General features: G+C 38.8%; 1 protein-coding gene across 2 annotated transcripts in view; it reads right to left on the bottom strand.

Annotated features, from left to right (window-relative positions):
- LOC117291838 (advillin-like) overlaps positions 1 to 16,395 on the bottom strand; it is a 57,261-nt gene that overhangs the window by 9,984 nt on the left and 30,882 nt on the right. For both annotated transcript variants that reach the window (XM_033773770.1, XM_033773771.1), the window contains exons 10-21: positions 13,241 to 13,394; positions 12,230 to 12,354; positions 11,033 to 11,170; positions 10,482 to 10,640; positions 9,409 to 9,519; positions 8,941 to 9,024; positions 8,226 to 8,284; positions 6,494 to 6,593; positions 5,674 to 5,811; positions 5,478 to 5,543; positions 4,265 to 4,390; positions 586 to 651 (exon numbers count right to left, since the gene is read on the bottom strand). In XM_033773770.1, the coding sequence (XP_033629661.1) occupies positions 586 to 651; positions 4,265 to 4,390; positions 5,478 to 5,543; positions 5,674 to 5,811; positions 6,494 to 6,593; positions 8,226 to 8,284; positions 8,941 to 9,024; positions 9,409 to 9,519; positions 10,482 to 10,640; positions 11,033 to 11,170; positions 12,230 to 12,354; positions 13,241 to 13,394 (1,326 nt within the window). The remainder of the gene's footprint in view (positions 1 to 585; positions 652 to 4,264; positions 4,391 to 5,477; positions 5,544 to 5,673; positions 5,812 to 6,493; positions 6,594 to 8,225; positions 8,285 to 8,940; positions 9,025 to 9,408; positions 9,520 to 10,481; positions 10,641 to 11,032; positions 11,171 to 12,229; positions 12,355 to 13,240; positions 13,395 to 16,395) is intronic.

The following is a 16,395-nucleotide window of genomic DNA, read 5'->3' as shown; positions in this document are numbered from 1 at the left end:
TGGTTGTCCATACACATGGTTGTCCATACACATGGTTGTCCATACACATGGTTGTCCATACACATGGTTGTCCATACACATGGTTGTCCATACACATGGTTGTCCATACACATGGTTGTCCATACACATGGTTGTCCATACACATGGTTGTCCATACACATGGTTGTCCATACACATGGTTGTCCATACACATGGTTGTCCATACACATGGTTGTCCATACACATGGTTGTCCATACACATGGTTGCCACAGAAAACTACCACTACACACCTAGGCCTTCAACTTCATTCTTGACGGGCACAGAATTATCTTAAGTGCAGAATTCCTTTCCTTAGAGGGAAGGGATTGGGCATTTCAAGAGGCATCAAGGCAACGACCAGCTAGGATTGGAGTAACTGTCCTAACTTCCTCCTGGACATTCCTGGCCTTGGTACCAAGTACTGTCAAACCAGGCAGTGTTTGATGATTAAAGAGAGGGTCATAGAATGTTTTTTGTCAGGAAAGTGAACGTTGCCCTGTCAAGAATGAAGCTTGAGGCGTTTGAATGAAGCTATGTGTGACTTGACAACAAATTTCCTCACTTACCGTGATCGCTATCTTCTCGTTCTCTTTCTTGGCTTGCGACTTCATGTCCTCAAGATTAGGGAGGTCCTGTCCAAATATAAAGAGTTTGTTTAGTTCAACTTCCGGGGAAGGATTGGGGGATTTCAAATAAACCATCTCCAAAAATGCATCCATGCATGTTGCTGCCAAGCATCATTGAACTGTCAGGCTCAATGTTCAGTAATTTGCCCACATTTGCTTCCCTTTATGCAACTTTCTTGTATATATAAAAAAAAAATAAAAATGTTGATGCCTCTGAAGAAGGTCCGGTTTGGACCAAAAGATAATGCCATCTACCCTACTCATTTCATATATTTTTTTTCAAAATATGTTTTCCATACACTGATGTGTATTCCGTATCCTCAATGCAATTTTTACATCCATTTTGTCTGAATTGTTTATAACATTTCACCACTGCTTTTTTGTTGTTGCTTAACTTCCATTTTTGTCTCAAGTTTTAAGGTGCAATCTTTTCTCCCCTTAAGGTGATTTCCTCTCCTGTTGCTACCCAGGTTGCTACCAAAGGTATGGACAAAATAGATAGCTGATTTTTTAGTAGAGCCCCGGCATGTATGTCTGGAGGTCACAGGTTCAAACCTAGCCTTGTCCAAGGCTTTTTACGCAAGCGCTGGCCCACTCTGAATTCACGAACTGCATAGAAACTATACCGTACTTGATACGGTGGGGTCGAAGAATGGCTTTTCGAGGTATCAACGAGGTTACAACGAGGCTGCTTCGACCCCACGGTATCAAGTACTGTTGTGTATCGTGCGATATAGGGTATGTTCAGACAGCGTACTAAGTTAGACCCGAACCGGTTTAACTTCTCTGAGCAGCAGGGGGTGGTCGTAAAAATAAAACCCCCTTGCGTTCAGACAGCACTGAGTTAAACCCAATACGGTTTATCTTTGGTTTTAAGAGGTCAAAGCAAACGCGACCCCGTTACTCTAACATCCTGTTTATTGGCCTGTTCATTGGTCACTGTGTGTTTACATAATGATTACGGAGGTCAATGGGCCGTCTGTTGTGAGTTAAACTGGATGTGGTCTTTTTTATTCTGTCCACACACAGTGTTAAATGATAAACACGAAGCGGTCTAAAGATAAACCCCCTCCCTGGATGGTTTATCTTTTGTGGGTTGAACTCGATTCGGACTAACTTTAGAACCGTTCAGACACACAGAGTTGAACTTGATCGGGTTGAACCATGAGTTAAACCAACTTAAGTACTGTGTCGGAACGACCTCATAGTATCTATGTAGTTCGTGAATTCAGAGCGGGCCGGTGCTTGTGAAAAGAGCCTTGGACAAGGCTAGTTCAAACCCTGCTCCAGTGTCTTTGTCTTTGTTAAACCCCAAACAAATTCAAAACCAAAATATGATCAATGCATTTCCAATATGCAATTTTGATGAAGCAAGCTCTGATTTCAATGCACTACTTAAAGGCCTTTAACAAATTAATTCCATCATAATTCATCATTTGAAAAAGAACCATGCCATGTAAAAGTTTGTAATTAATAAACCAGCTGAAGATATACCTACTGTGCCTCCCTCTTTTATATTTTTCAATTTTTGTTGTTTGAAATAGTCCCGCCTGGGACTGACACTTAAGTAAGGCCTGGCTCTTGATGCCCTACATATGAGAAAAATGCTTGTGCTACCACAACATTACATGCATGTATGGTCGCAATGAAATTCAGATGTTTTGGATATGTTCCTTGTTCCACCGGTGACGTCACATCATGAGCAAGGCGACAGACCTGTTATTGTTGCTTCCCAAAGACCATTATCTCTAAATGAAATAATTATTTTATATAAAGGAGTACAGCTTGGTTATGCTCTGTCCCTTTCCCCCCTTACAGATAATTTGGCTGCAAGATTTCTCGAATCAAATCCATTAGGTTGGGGCAAAACCAAAGACTTCGTGTTGGGTCAGGTTAATTTGTTAATTTTCACATGCAGACGAATACAAATCAGAAATCATAAAAAGAATGTCGTTGAGTTCCGATCAAAAACATAAACGTAGATATTCCTTGAGATGCAACTTGCTGTGTACAAGAAGTAAGTTGTTGGTCTTACAGGTAAACGCTCCGTGTTCTTCATAGCATTGTATTTAGCATCTACCTCCTTGAGAATGGTAAAGTACCCCGTTACTAATCTTAATAGGGTATATTTATAATGCACATTCAGGGGTCGGAATTAAGTGTATTTTCATGGTAGTCAGCAGGGCTAGTAACCAAGAACTTTTAGTAGCCCTGATGAGATTTTGGTAGGCACAAAAACACATTGTGTCTTGAGACTCAAGTCACGGCACAAACTTTTCAATACACAATAGCAGTTCATTATTGTTTGTGATGATGGTTTTTGCATTATTTTCCCCCTAGCCTAGCCTGTCAAACTGGAAAAATGAGTAGCCCGGCTGTAAGTCTGGTAGTCCCGGCTAGCGGGCTAGTGGCAATTTCCACCCCTGACATTTACAGTGTTTGTCACAAATGACACTCCTCGCACTTGAAAATGAAAAATACATAATCTTCACAAGGTGTTATCAACAATGGGTTTTAAAGGCAGTGGACACTATTGGTAATTACTCAAAATAATTATTAGCATAAAACCTTACTTCGTAGCGAGTAATGGGGAGTTGTTGATAGTAAAAAAACATTTGAGAAACAGCTCCCTCTGAAGTAACATAGTTTTCGAGAAAGAAGTAATTTTCCACGAATTTGATATCGAGACCTCAGAATTAGATTTTGAGGTCTCGAAATTAACCATCTGAAAGCACACAACATCGCGTGGCAATCGTGTTTTTTTTCTTTACTATTATCTCGCAACTTCGACGAACAAATGAGCTCAAATTTTTACAGGTTTGTTATTTTATGCATATGTTGAGATACACCAAATGAGAACACTGGTCTTTGACAATTACCAAAAGTGTCGAGTGTCTTTAAGCATAGATTATGCTCTTTTTTAAAGGTATAATTTTCTTTTTTTTAATCACGTGGGTTGACAAACGACTCATGAAATCTAAAGCGTGCATGACTCAGAAATGGCTACTTTTATGAAAGTTTAATGATGAAGACGAAGGGGTGAGAGGTAATTATCAAACATGCTAAAACATTTCGCGTTTGTAAACATGATTGTAAGTATCATTGGTACAAAATTGTCTGTGTTCAGTTTGAAAATAACTGATGTAGCAGTTATCTCATTGTTACATTTTTATATCAATTGTCAATGGCTATGTCAATTATGAACAATTTCAGTTTGTGGAATACAAGATCTGCAAAGAGTTATTAAATATTTATCTGTTGTTTACTTGGTGTCTTTGTAACAAAAAAAAGTATGAACTTCATAATCAGGTTAAATTTGCGGTAGCACCATGCATAAACCTCTTTTGAGGCGAGCGTTGTCAACCACCGGTTCTTTTTAGAACTAACACTACTCAAAAGAGACTTTCACATAGTGCTACGGCAAAATAAGTAAGCTTTGTAGACTTATCCTAAACAATGATGTTTTGCTGACAGATCCTGTATAATACCTTTAAATGTAAACCTGTAAGTAAGATTTTGGTGAGGTGTATATTTTCTGTGGACGTTTTGTTGGAGGGGTTATCAAAGCAGCGGCTAAAATCTGAGGGGGTCAATTATTATTATTATTATTATGATTTACCTTGAAATAGCTTGGATTCCATGCGTGGAAGTGACCGGTGAAATGCAGCGGCTCGTTCCCTTCCATGATCTTGATCAAAGATAAGGCATCAATGTCTCTGCCACTCGGATCAGACAAAATGTACTCCTGTAGACCAAGAAACAATTCACGTTGACTTTAACATCAAATGGTAATTTTCATGTAGGATTTGAGGCAGGGTAATTTCTATCTGTTAGAAAGTATTCTTTAGTTTTTTGGGGTAAAAATCCCAAAATTATTCTTTATCCCTGATGCTTATCAAGAGATTCAAAGTGGACTCTCGTCACACTGGCAAATAGCCAATAGCCAATAGCCAATAGCCAACAGCCAGTAGCCAATAGCCAATAGCCAGTAGCCAATAGCCAATAGCCAATAGCCAGCAGCCAATAGCCAATAGCCAATAGCCAATAGCCAATAGCCAATAGCCAGCAGCCAATAGCCAATAGCCAACAGCCAGTAGTCAATAGCCAAACCAATAGCCAACAAGCATCAGCTGATAGCCATAGCCCTAGCCATTGATTTGGATGCAGCTTTCAGTGTTATCCCTGAACAGTGGTCGGCTAGCCAACACCTGAGGACCAATCAAAGTTTCTTCCAAGTGGTACAGCTGGCTAGCTTAGTGTTGAAAAGTGTTCTTATTTAGTGCACTGATCATGGACCAATAGAAGAACTGAAGGACTAGTGAAATGTCAACTAAACTGGGCCCAATTTCATGGCTCTGCTTACCGTAAGCACAGAATCGGAGCTTTAGGAAGCAGGGAATTAGTCAGTGTGAAAAAAAGGGAATTTCACGGGTTAGTTGCAAATTTTGGATTCTGCGCGTGCGTACTCCACGTTACTAGGCATTCTACGCTTACAAGGCTAGCGCAGAAACTCGGCGCTTGCACGTAAGCGGGGAATCATCATCGTAAGCGCAGAATTCGGCGGTAAGCAGAGCCATGAAATTGGGCCCTAGTCCTGCTGGCTAATCACTGAAAAAATTACTGGCAAAACATTAGCCTTTCTGATGGATGTTTGCTACTATAGGAGTGCACTGTGTGGTTTGGGTGTATACATACAGACTTACCCAAACTCAAAATGGCTTATGTCTTTATTTCCACTTATGAAAAAAACAAAAACCCAACCCATGAGAAGGTTCCAATAAAATGGAGCTGGTTAAGTCTTTTAAGTGTATACAGGGTACCAGACTACTTACCTGTGCAATCTTAATGGCTTCTTTTCTCTCTGTGGCGTTAGCTCCTGATCCAATCCAAACAAACACCTATTCAAAGAAGCGAAATCACTTGATTAACTCCAACATTTTGAAAGCAGTGATGTGAAGTGGCTAATAATTTGTCTGTATATAAAACAAATGAAGGAAATGAAGATATGAACTATTTAGTTGATCTTACAGTGTGGTAGGCATCCAGCAACATGACGTCATCTTGAACCATGTCTTCCTGGGAGAAGTCGTTGATCTCCTCAACAATGAAGTTACCCTTGGCATTTGAACACTGGAAGAGGCGGGGTGGAAAATCGGGCTCCTCGACCTGTCATGAGGCACAAAGAAACATGGTCAAACAATTGGCTATCGATGTGTGTCAGCATTGTATACTCAGAACTTTCCAGAGTTCTCTGAAAAAAATCACAGGTCTATTACGAGAGTGGGAATCGAACCCATGACCTTTGCCATTCTAGAGCAGTGTCTTACGTATATTAGTAATCAAATGCATGCCATATTAGTAACTAAATGCATGCACTCGACCTTGATCCTATTGGTTTATAATTTGTAATATTTCTTCTATTTGAGATGTGAATACATTTTTTTTAATGTGTTAAATTATCTTTTAGGTGTGTAACTGTAACTTCATTTAACCAATCAAATGGTTGCAATCACTAATTTTTATCAGACCGATAATCAACGCAATATATGTTTATAATCAGTGGTCAATTTCACAAAGAGAGTCCTAATTTAGAACTAATCCTAAACTTATGGTTAGTCCCAAGTACTCGTCCTAACTCAAGATAAGACTAGTCTTAACTTTTTCCTTGGGGGTGGGGTGGGTGGGGGGGGGGCAAGTAGATGGCACAGTTTACTTGCTTGATGGGTAAACTCGCGCAAGGTCCGATATATTTTGGTGGTAGTTTGAAATACTTTTTTGACACTAAGACTATGGCTCTTGCTTAATCCTTCCAAAAGCCTGTAAGTCAGAGCTGAAGACAAAGTCATACCTCCATTGTTTTGCTGGTTGCGTATGGTGCCTTGCCTCCTAAGGCACCCCAGAAGCTTGTTGGTTCCTGACTCTCGGGCACCATGGTGTAATCAGCACTTCTGAAATGTAAAGCAAAAAATACAGCTGGTGAGATAAAACTCTTACTTCTCTCTCTTCAAGTTTAGTGTCGCAAATTGGACTGCGGTGGTCATCACAAGTTCATGCCAAAAATCTCAGAGCTGCCTACATTGGTTTTTGAAAATCAGGAAGATTTTATTTTTAAGTCAGAAAGACTCAATCTCAGCATGCATCACGACGATTTTTGCGGACATAAAAACCAATATTCATGTAAAGACATATACATTTGAAATATTACTAAAGAATATTGCTGTTTATGTTTTAAATGTTTTGCACATGTTTCTAGTTTTGAAGCACTGTTGGGAAACATTCGTCTAAAAAGAGGACCAGCATGGTCAGAAGATGCATCGTTTAAGTTATGTTCAATTTTAAACCCTGTGAATAAAGTTTCCGCCTTTATTATACTGCTGTCATCAGAGCCCGATTTTCTAAAAAAATCTGCAATGCCTAGCCGCGTGTTGGATCGTGCTGTTGCACTACTGCACAATATTTGTCGGAATCTATGTGTCTCAATAGGTCGTTTCGTCCGCCGTATTTCACAGATACCTCTGAATTGCACGTAGTGCAAAAGGCATGGTTTTCATCCTGTGATGATTTCTTTATACAAGGCCATTCTTTGTGGTAGTCTTCTTTGTATTTTTGAGCGTATTTAATTTTCTTCAGCGACTTACCAGTTGCTCTGCTCTGGGCGGCGCCATTTTACTTTACATTCCCAACCACGTTCCCAGTGGTGTACGATGTAGCAGCGTCATTTGCTCGATCGTGGGCAGTGCGACGTAACGATCCCACACGAGTATTACGCCACTGTAAGTGCAATCATCTATTCCAGGGGTACGTGACGAGAGGTATCGATATAGCGCGCTACCCATGGTGGCGAGGTTGATCAGTGCCAAACATAGCATGCACATGTATCGATGCGCAGAAGACGAAACTACGGTTAGAACAACTTTTTCTGCGCATCTCGGGCCACGGCGGAGGGCTAGGAAATTCGTCAATTTTATTATTTTTTCATTAACAGGTTGGGGATCCGGGAGTTTTTGACTGCTTGCGGGATGACGGAAGATTGCCGTCAAATACGGGAGTCTTCCGCAAAATCCGGAAGAGTTGGCAGCTCTGAAATCTTGATCTGCTGTTGGTCTCGCTGCAGCTGTCATTCCCTGTTTAATCCACTTGGTTATGTCGTTCGTCCATGATGTTGCTGGATGAAATCTCCATCTCTTTCCCTCTTCTCATGTAACCCTGACTACCACCAAGTTAACTGAATAACATTTTAAAACTAGACAGTCGATAGATTTCTGATAGATACATGTAGAGTAACTTGTTATACAAAAGTTACTGCAGACTTCGACACAATACGGTACTCTTTAAGAAGAAAATCTCACTGCACCTGGGAGTCAGATCATTTTCTGTTGCAGCACAACATCTTTGGAATCAGCTACATGTACCCCTTCACATGAAATTATCAAATTGTAGAGATTCAAATAAGACACATTCTGACCACCAACCGTTATACTCAAACCAAACAAAGGGCTAAAAATCCTAAGAAAGGGTTGTTGAAACAGAAAGAACCAAAAATGGGGGAAAAGGACTGAAACCTAGTGAGTTAGACTTACCTTCCAGCTAATGTCTTGGCCACAGTCTTAGCAAGTTCTCTCTCATCACCACTGCCTCCCTGTTTCACAAGTGAAGATAGTCAGACAAAAGACAACATTAGGGTGGGGCAAATAACCAAAGGGTGTGGCAAATACCCAAGGGTCTGGCAAAATGTGTGGCAGTTTACCCAGGGTGTGGTCGTACTTTTTTGAAAAAAATCATCGAAACTGGTGGGTGTCCACTTGGTGTTAGTTTGACTGAATTTACCAGCCCTCTAAACCATAGGGAGAACTACATGTATGTGAAGTTGCATGACATGGCATGGCATGGGGTGGGATCCACCTTGTAGGGCCTTATCTAAATACTATTCATAGCGACCCGAACAAAGATATTGACAAAACAGAGATATTTTGTTCCCTCACAGCATTGGCGAAACCAGCTCAAATTCGTGTCAGTGTGGCAGCCCACAAACCATCAGTCATATCATTTATGACCGCCCCGACTTCCACCAAAGGACTACCAGGGACTAATAGACATTGACAAGGATACAACCAAGTGGCTTGAAGTCACTAAACTACCAATTTGAAGTCACTCAATTTTCACCTTGCTCCAGAGATCAAACGAAAGAAGATTGTCTCCTCTCCCAAGTTACTGCCTCGGTGCATTGAAACAATTGAGAAAATACGCTTTATAAAACGCTTGTAATATTATTAATATTAGTTTTTGTGTCCTTACCTTACCACACCATAAGTAGGTCTCCTTAGGCATCTTGAGAACAAACACATCGTTGGAGTTGAGAGAGCTTGCTCTCGCTGGAACCTACAAAGAAGAAAAAGGAAAGAACTCAGTCTAATCGTTGCATTTGGGATGAACACAAAATTGTTCTCCAGTGACTGCTTTACTTCTTTCCAAAAATAAAAGAGGCTCAAGGCGATTTTGAAAGGCGAAATCTGGAAAAATGCTGAAAAATGATGTGCTTACTTTACAATGGGGTGTGATAAGCTTTCCAATCCCTGGGATAAGCCAGCAAAAGAAGAAAAAGACCCCAAAACAAACATTTAACTCTTACAGTGCAAAGCCAAAACTAGTCACCCCAACAACTCAAGACTAACTCAACAGTTACAGTAACAGTGCAAGGTCTGTATTTAAGCATGTGAAGGAAGGTAAATTGATTCAAAGTAGGTGGAATATACATTGACTAACCTCTACAGCCTTTGTGTTCAGCTCATTGGTTCCTCTGACTTGGTACAAACGAGCTGTAGACTCGGCCTTGTCTTCTTCTTGCCGATTCTTGAAGCCGCTGGCCCTGCCTCCCTGAGACGCAAAAAGAGGCAAAGAATTTCATTAAAATATGAATGGACACAACCTGTAAGGAATTTCCCATATAAAAGATTGGAAAAATCTAAAAAGCTTATCCTTACTTTCTCTTGAAACAAAGACAAAGAGGTTGAATATCTATTGGCTAGTCTCGATGATTTTTGGATCGTATGAAATTCAAAAATTAAGAAAATGTTTACGACTTTTTTTTGCTCTAAAATGCAATCTGTACAATCAAGGTTATTAAAAGAGTTTGTAAAATCATGGTAAAATTGACCTTTGAACCCAAGCCCTCCACTGTGTGAGAGTTTGCTTTCACACTCGAGTGGACAAACAATGTGGGCACCAGCAGTTGTTTTAGAATTTGAGAAAGTAGAATTAGCTGTTGAAAACTGCTTATCAACCAAAAGGAATTATGATATAATTATAATTCTAGCCTCCTTATTGAGCCCATTTCCAAACATTCATGGGGAGACCGATCTTTTTCACATGCTGCCCCTCGTCTATGGAACAAACTGCCTGCACTAGTAAAATCATCCGTTTCTTTGACCCAATTTAAAAAACAACTGAAAACACATCTCTTCAAACAGGCATTTGATTCAATGGTTTAATTATTGTTATTTTTGTTACCTTTTAGGATGTTTTTTCTTAAATATTGCATTTGTATTATTGTATTCTATACCACATGTTCTAGATTTCTCTCAACTTAGGCTTACATTTTAATTTTTGTTGTTGTTATTGTATATTAATTAATGCTATTGTTTGTATTTTAGCGCCATGAGCACTTCTGTGGATTTGTGCGCTTTATAAGTTTTCATTATTATTATTATGGTATAAATTGCAAAAATAGTAAATGCCCTGATGTTTCGACCCTAGTAGATTCTTTCTCATAGGCTTGTCGGGCCATTAATTATTTTGTGCAAAGTCCATTGATGAAGGAATGAGAAGGACCAACGTACCATGTGGATGATCATCTTGCCTTTGAAGATCATCTGGAAGTGCCGTGGCTCTTTGTTTTGAACAACTCGTACCTGGACCGGTGCTCCACCCATTTCATCATCTATCCTCTGAGCATGGATTGCAGACGCACCCTTCTCATCAATGGAAGATTCCTGGCCCTGTGGAAAGAGATCATGAATATTCAATAGATGATGAATTATTCAACAGTATATCATGCGTCATCTAACACACCCTTCTCATCAACGGAAGATTCCTGGCCCTGTGGAAAGAGATCATGAATATTCAATAGATGATGAATAATTCAACAGTACATCATGTGTAGTCTAACACACCCTTCGCATCAATGGAAGATTCCTGGCCCTGTGGACAGATCATGAATATTCAATAGAGGAATTTTCGGTTAACCGTTAATTATTCATCACCTGACACAACTTTCTCATCACAGAAAGTTTACTAAAGCCCGGGTAATACTTCCTGCAAATGCGATACGAACTTTGGCGTTAACACGGGTAAAAACATATTGAATAATTATAAATCAATTATTATTTACCTGCCAGAAGAAGATGATGTATTGTTCCCTTCCTTTGACCTTGTAGGTGTAGAGAATCACGTAGCTATCACCGCCAAAGAACTGACCATAGAGGGCTTGATCCTGCTCCACCAACTCAAAGTTCTCAATGCGCCAGATCTGAAGGATGAGAGGAAAGAATAAGCGTCTGTTTAAGCTGATTTCTTTTATTGTGTGATTGTTAGCTGGGAGCGTGTATAACTCGCAGCACTGCCTGTATACTCCCCGAGGAGCTGAGATGGTTTAGAGAATGATTTAAGGCCCAGTGGTGACCAGGGATAATAATGTTGGAAGCACTTTGAACCGTCCTTCGATCTGTGATAAAGCGCTATATAAAATTTGATTATTGTTATTATTGTCGAGTGGCTTTAACCCTTAAAAGACTAGAGCGGCTGCAAGCGGCTTGTACCAAAATGCCCAGAGTGGCAGCAAACATCTGCAATATTTGGCCAACTTTTGCACAAACACTGGGGAAAAAGAAAAAGGTTTGCGACTTAATTTACATTTTTCAATGTTTCCCATGTAAACATAAAATCTACAACTCGAAAACAAAACCATGTATTTTTGTTTCTAATTTATTTTTTCCCAACATTTTACCTGATAATAGCATTGCAAAAAATCAACAATGTCTGTGATAGTTATGGTACAGATTATACAAAAATGGTCTCTAAGCACGGATCAACAATAAGATCAACCTGAAAACAATCATAATCATAGGGGTACTCTAGCAGCTTCCCTGGGCCCAATTTCATAGAGCTGCTTAAGCAAAAATTTTTGCTTAAGCCAAAAATTAATTGCTTAGTAAAATCAGATTACCGGCCAAGACTCCACTCAATTGTAATGCTACGTAAACAACAGCTTAATACTAGTCATAAGCAATGTATATGGCAGGAAATTTTGGCCAGTAACATGTGTAAAATAAGCGAGCTATTTTCGTGCTTAAGCAAATTTTTTGCTTAAGCAGCTCTATGAAATTGGCCCCAGATGTTACCCAAGCTACGTCAAAGGGTTAAATGAAGGAAAATACGGCCCTCCTGTGTGGGTAATTTGGAACAGTGGAAAAGTCGAAGGTTAATAATAACTTCAAGCTAAGACAATAACAAAGTTTTATCAGTGACTTTTGTCTTGTGGTAGTTGGGGGGGGATGTTGTTACTTGAAATGCTGTGAATTACACTTACCTTGACTGTGCCAGTGCCGTCATCTGGCATACCGGACGAGGCAGCCAGGGATGGGTCTGCCACAAAGTCACTTGTGCTCTTTTTGTGAAGGGTGCTGGCGTCAAACTTCTTGTGCTCAATTTTAGCTGCAAATGGTTAAGCCACAAATTTTTTCACTAAATGTTTTAAGTACATGTACTTAACAAATGACAGACAACTGTTCAAATGCTGGAATTTCAATCCAAATTACTCATCACTTAATAATGGAAAAATTACCAATGATTTATAACTTCCAAAATTATCTATATCTATTAACCTTGAGTTATTATTTAATTTAGTTGAAAACCAACTTAAGTAACAACTTGCTAATCATTGTGGTTTACACCATGAAAATGTGTCATTTTTGTAACAGGGGTTTGGTTTAAAAACAGAATTGCCATCACCTACCTGTGATCAACTTAAGTAAACAAAATTGCAATAGGTTTTTGTTTAACTGCATATTTGAGTATTAAGAGGGTACGAGTGAGTTTTGAATCATAATGCTTCTAAGTTTTACTACAAAGCACGATTTCCCTTACAGGCAGCCTTTAGATCAAAACCAGTTCAATCCAGCTCCGACCAGTTTAAAGGAACACGTTGCCTTGGATCGGACGAGTTGGTCTTTGAAAAGCGTTTGTAACCGTTTGTTATAAAATGCATATGGTTAGAAAGATGTTTAAAAAGTAGAATACAGTGATCCACACACATTTGCCTCGAAATTGCGTGGTTTTCCTTTTATTTTGCGAACGAACACGGTCGGCCATTTATGGGAGTCAAAATTTTGACTCCCATAAATGGCCGACCGTGTTTGTTGACGAGGTAAAAGGAAAACCACGCAATTTCGAGTGATACTTGTGTGGATCATTATATTCTACTTTTAAAATATCTTTCTAATCATATGCATTCTATAACAAACGATTACATACGCTTTTCAAAGACCAACTCGACCGATCCAAGGCAACGTGTTCCTTTAAGCAGGGCCCCTTAACTTACCAATGTTCCCTCTTGAGTGAGTTTTACCCATTCCTTGTGTGGTGTTCTTCCCTCTCCAGGTCTTAAAGATAAACTTGAAGGCCGTCGGTTCGGCTCCGTCGTTGACTGCCATGATCTTAGTACCATTGGGGTACTTCTTGGCTTTAATGAACCCCTGTATTCCGTCAAAAGAGTCTCAGAAAGATTAGCGCAAAATTTAAAGCAATATCAAGCAAGAATTATATGCAATTGATTTTATCCAGAGAGTGTGCTTTTTGGGTAAAAGAAAAAAACAAGTAAAGGGTTACAATAGTTATTCATTAACAAATAGGTACAGAGGTTATCAATTCAGTGCAACCAACAGGGTTGTAATTTGAATATGCAATAAGGTTGTATCTTGAATAATTTCTAACCTTTTAGAATTGTATGAACCTAGATGTACTTGCTAATTGCATCAAGTTCGTATCTTGGTTATGCACCAAGGTAGTGTCTTGATTGTGCAACAAGGTCATATCATGATTATGAACCAAGGTCGTATCTTGATTATGCAACAAGGTCATATCATGATTATGAACCAAGGTCATATCTTGATAATGCAACAAGATCATATCATGATTATGAACCAAGGTCATATCTTGATAATGCAACAAGGTCATACCATGATTATGAACCAAGGTCGTATCTTGATTATGCAACAAGGTCATATCATGATTATGAACCAAGGTCATATCTTGATTATGCAACAAGGTCATACCATGATTATAAACCAAGGTCATATCTTGATTATGCAACAAGGGCAGATCTTGATTATGCAACAAGGTCATACCATGAACATATTCTAACCTTGCCCAAATGGGATTGGTTTTGGTGTAAGAGATCATATCTCAATATTTAATGTTTATATCTTGAAGGGTTTCAAGTAATAAGCAAACGGAAATTGGTTTACGGGCAGCAAACAATAATCCACACTGTAATGTGCAGTCAGAAGTTCTTAGCAGGAGACTACCTTATTGCATTTACAGAGAAGTATTTGTGTTACATGGTCACACCGAGTTTTGCGCTGAAACGAAAACCCTTCAAAATATGAAGCATAAACTGAACGACTCATGACTGCAATGGCCTTAAGGTTTGAAATCAGTGCAATGGGGTTTCTTTTAAATCTTCAAGTTTGCATGATTTCAGAAGCAACTCATGGGAAAATTCCACCACGGGTCAAAAACATCAATGTCTGAATAAGAGACATGATTTCTGAACAGTTGTTATTAAAAAAAAAAAAAAAAAAGTGAAGAGCCGTGGATTAGAGAGTACAATTCTCTTGTGTATTAGAGCCCCTTTCACAGGAATATTTACCACTGTTTGGGAATAGTGTTAAGCAAGATAACCCCAGTGTTTACCATACTGGGTGTTCAATTTCCACAGGAAAATTACACCAAGTGTGAAATGAAGGTGGGGTGGTGGTGGGGTTAAAATTCCCCAGGAACTTCCTGGGGTTTTATTCCCTGGGAATTGGCTCTGTGGTGTGAACCCTCTCTGCGTACCATAGAGGGCGCCCTAGCAAGTTATGAGTCTACAGATACGCACATTTACATTCCATACTTTGGAAGTATGAGTTCTGAATGTACTACACACAGTAATTACCAATAGCTGTTGAGATGGTTGATATTTCCGACTGCATAATATATTTTCCGGACCAATTTCAGAAAGTGCAGTGCATTTGCATGCGCCAATAGTGTCCGCCATTTGGGTGTCAAATTTGTACACCAAGGAATCGACTCCCGAAATGGTAGAAATGCATTGTGCGGGCGTGCATTCCACGTAGTGCAATGGGTCAATAGACTCAAAATTCTAGAATGTAAACCTGTGTATATACACATTAATACAAAATTCTAAATCGATGCTTACATGTATGAGATTAAACTTTGCCCACAGTGGTCTACCGACAATGAAATTAGACTGGTTGGGCGGAATGCCATTTCAAAGTAAAATTAGTTGTGTTATCATTCACCGGTATGATTTTAAGTTTTCCATACACTGATGCATAAAAACCCAATGCTACACTATTCTTTGAATTTTCTTCCTAAAATTATAATATTTGAAAACAAAGGGGAAAAAAATAGCTCCTTTTTTTTTAAGCATTTGTGCCAAAACCTAACACTATGAAAGATAACACAACCAAATATCCACAATCTACTCATCAGAATTTGGATGAACAATTACATACTCCTTCAAGAAATATCAACCATTCAAACAGTAACAGAATAAAATTGTGTTATTTTTAAACAGAACATTGCTACATGTACATACATTATAACGTTAATTTCAGTGTCATTGTTGTTACGGGGTTGATTAATATTTAATCAGTGTGTAACTAAGTAGCATTGTTTTTCAAGGTTACTTTGTCCTCATCTCCACCAAGTATGAATAAACAAACGTAAAAAATAATTTCCAAAACATGGCTAGTAGGGTCTAGAAAAATCCATTAACAACTACACGCTGCATTGACAGTTTCCACACCCATAAAAATGGCTTATGACGGGGGCTATAAAAAAGGAAGAGTTGATTGAAGGAAAGGGACGACTGAAGGGAACAACTTTTTTTTTAATATTGGTGTTTTACATTTGATTGGTTTATTGTATTCTAAACTCTTTGAAATGTGTATATTAGATATCTGAGGCGGTCTTTGTTTTTAATAAACCATCTTCAAATCAAAATGAGAATTATCAAGTAGCTAAATGCAGCTATTGATAGCACAGTTGGGCAAGGTTTCAGCCAAAATTTGGTAAAGGGTTTAAAAATTTGTTGGAAATTTAAAAACTGGGTGCCCAATTTTACAACAGGGTAACCGAATATAAAACAGGGTGTCCAAAATACACCATTTGCTAAAAGGGTTTCAAAATTTGCATGAAATTTTGAAACTGGTTGACCCCAATTTTTTTTTTTACTTGCAACACATTTACATGTAAATGCCAGATGAGATAAAACAGGGTTTCAAAATCTAAAATATGCTATATCAGCCATTGCTTGTTGCTAGATGCGTCTTAAACATTCCCCATGACATCAACGTTACAGTAAATAACATGTACATTTTTAGCACTACTTGATGACACTGAAATTATCGCCATTTACAAATTGCTGCCTCAAAATAAACTAAATTTAAAATCTCAATTCCATTTTGA

This window comes from Asterias rubens, chromosome 6 (genome assembly GCF_902459465.1).
Source record: "Asterias rubens chromosome 6, eAstRub1.3, whole genome shotgun sequence".
Taxonomy (NCBI): Eukaryota; Metazoa; Echinodermata; class Asteroidea; order Forcipulatida; family Asteriidae; genus Asterias; species Asterias rubens.
Note: the sequence above shows the minus strand (reverse complement) of the source record. Positions and strands in the feature narration are given on the sequence as shown.